Source organism: Penaeus japonicus, unplaced genomic scaffold (genome assembly GCF_977035675.1).
Source record: "Penaeus japonicus unplaced genomic scaffold, GWHDUDI00000001_assembly GWHDUDI00000026, whole genome shotgun sequence".
In the NCBI taxonomy this organism is placed as follows: domain Eukaryota; kingdom Metazoa; phylum Arthropoda; class Malacostraca; order Decapoda; family Penaeidae; genus Penaeus; species Penaeus japonicus.
Window position 1 is genome coordinate 23,171,350 of NW_028234428.1, and position 2,500 is coordinate 23,173,849.

The window sequence follows — 2,500 nt, forward strand, 5'->3', positions numbered from 1 at the left end:
CTCTCTCTCTCTCTCTCGCTATCTCACCACCTCTCTCTCTCAACACCCTCCCCCCATCTTCCTTTCTCTCTCCACCTCTCTCTCTTTCTATTTCTTTTCCCCTCTCCTTCTTCTCACTCTTTCTTTATCCGAATTTCCCTTTTTCCTTTCGAGACAGAGACAGACTGAATTACACCTTTAAAAGAAAAAAGAAAGAAAAAAGAAAGAAAGAAAAAAAAAAAAAAGGCTAAGCGTAGACACAACACATATTTCTCACATACCTGCGTAATGTATTCGGTGCTTTGGTGCGTGACTACTTAACGCGTCCCTCCATCATCGTTTTCCGTCAATTCGAGCTGGAAAAAGTAACAAGGGGAAAAACAATATAGTTACAATAGACGAGAATCAAGTATGTATATATGTATTTTAATTTCTGACTCTTCTTACGTTAAATATATCAGGTATTTCATTGCTATCAAAGTCAGACAGTGATAAAACAACAAGTACAACAAAAACATTAATACACATATACACGCATATATATATAAATATTATATTTATATTATAGATATATATATTTTATATTATATATATATATAACATTATAATATATAAAATGTATATATAGATGTATATATATATATATCATATATAATATACCATAGATTCATATTATAAATATTATTTATATATATAATATATATATTTATATAAGATATATACATATATTTAAAACATTACATTTCTACATACATATTATATATATATATATAGAATATATATATATATATATATAATATTCATATAATACAAAAGACCCACCCCCACACACACACACAACCACACACACAACTCACACATCACTCACACACAACACACACCCACCACACATATATATATTATATATAAATATTAGATATATATAATATATTCCTGCGCGCTCGCGCGCGTGTAATGTATTTGTGTTTTGTGTGTGGTGTATACCAAAATATCTCAATATATATATATAATATATATAATATAATATACATATGTTCACACACACACACATAACAAAACACAACATGACACACTCACATATATTTATTTTTTTTTTAATATAGATTTAAATATATATATATTATATATATATGTGTATCTCTACACCCACACAAACACCCACACACAATATATATATATATACATACACATATTTATATATATATATATATAATATATATATATATATATATAAATATATATTCACACACACACTACACTCAACACACACACGCCCGACGCACACAGACATATATATTCATTAAAAAAATATAATACATATGCATAAATAATAATATATATATATAGATATAACTAATCTTATATATAATATATAAAGATATATCTACGCACACCCACACACACACACACACACCCACACACAACACACAACACACACACACACACATAAAAATAAATAAAATGTATGTAATATACACACAACACACACACAGCACACACTCACACACACATATATATTAGATATATATATATATAATATATATATATATATATATTGTAATATATATAGGTAATATAACACACACACAACACCACAACACACATATATATAAAATATACTACTTATCTATATATATATATACATATATAATATAATATAATATATATATATATATATATGCACACACACACACACTCACCACACGCACAACACGCACACAGCGATATATTCAGGAAAAAAAATATATATACATCTGCATATATAATATTTAAAAATATATATATAAATATCTATATAAATGTTATATCAAAATTTATACCATGATACAACAAAGACACTACTATCATATCTCACCATGCCGTTAATTATACAGGAAAATTTTATGACAACCACCATATATACGCACACACACACACACCAACAACACACACACACACACTCACACACACACACAACACACACACTAAATTCTAAATATATATATATATATATATATTTTTATATATATATATATATATATATATATATATATATATTTACATGATACAACAAACACTACTATCATATCTCACCATGCCGTTATTTACAGGGAAATTGTATGAAAACCTCCTTTCGCTTTGTGGTTCACGGATGACCACAAAAAGAGAGACTGAGTATATGATTGTGCATTATTTAACTCTTGCAAGAGAGCACAAGGAGGCTGATTGTGTATTGCGTCATCAATTCTGGGCGGTGTGCTTTTAGACAATTAGAAATGACAGTGTTTTTTGTTCTTCTGTATTTTTTTGATGGGTAAGATGTAATGTATAAATCACTAATAAGGGAGGAAAAGACAATCAGAAAGGATGTATTACACGTATGAAAGAATAGATACATATAATCTCTCTCTCTCTCTCTCTCTCTCTCTCTCTCTCTCTCCTCTCTCCTCTCTCTCTCTCTCACTCCTCTCTCTCTCTCTCACCTCTTGGAAATCCGTATGAGTGATGGTGAGCGTCTCGTACACCGTGATTACATTTCTAT

General features: G+C 28.6%; 1 protein-coding gene across 2 annotated transcripts in view; it reads right to left on the reverse strand.

Annotated features, from left to right (window-relative positions):
* The window catches only part of LOC122265023 (uncharacterized), an 18,545-nt gene that overhangs the window by 8,224 nt on the left and 7,821 nt on the right, over positions 1 to 2,500 (reverse strand). For both annotated transcript variants that reach the window (XM_086552171.1, XM_086552170.1), the window contains exon 2: positions 2,442 to 2,500. This exon is cut by the window's right edge and continues 268 nt beyond it. In XM_086552171.1, the coding sequence (XP_086408297.1) occupies positions 2,442 to 2,500 (59 nt within the window). The remainder of the gene's footprint in view (positions 1 to 2,441) is intronic.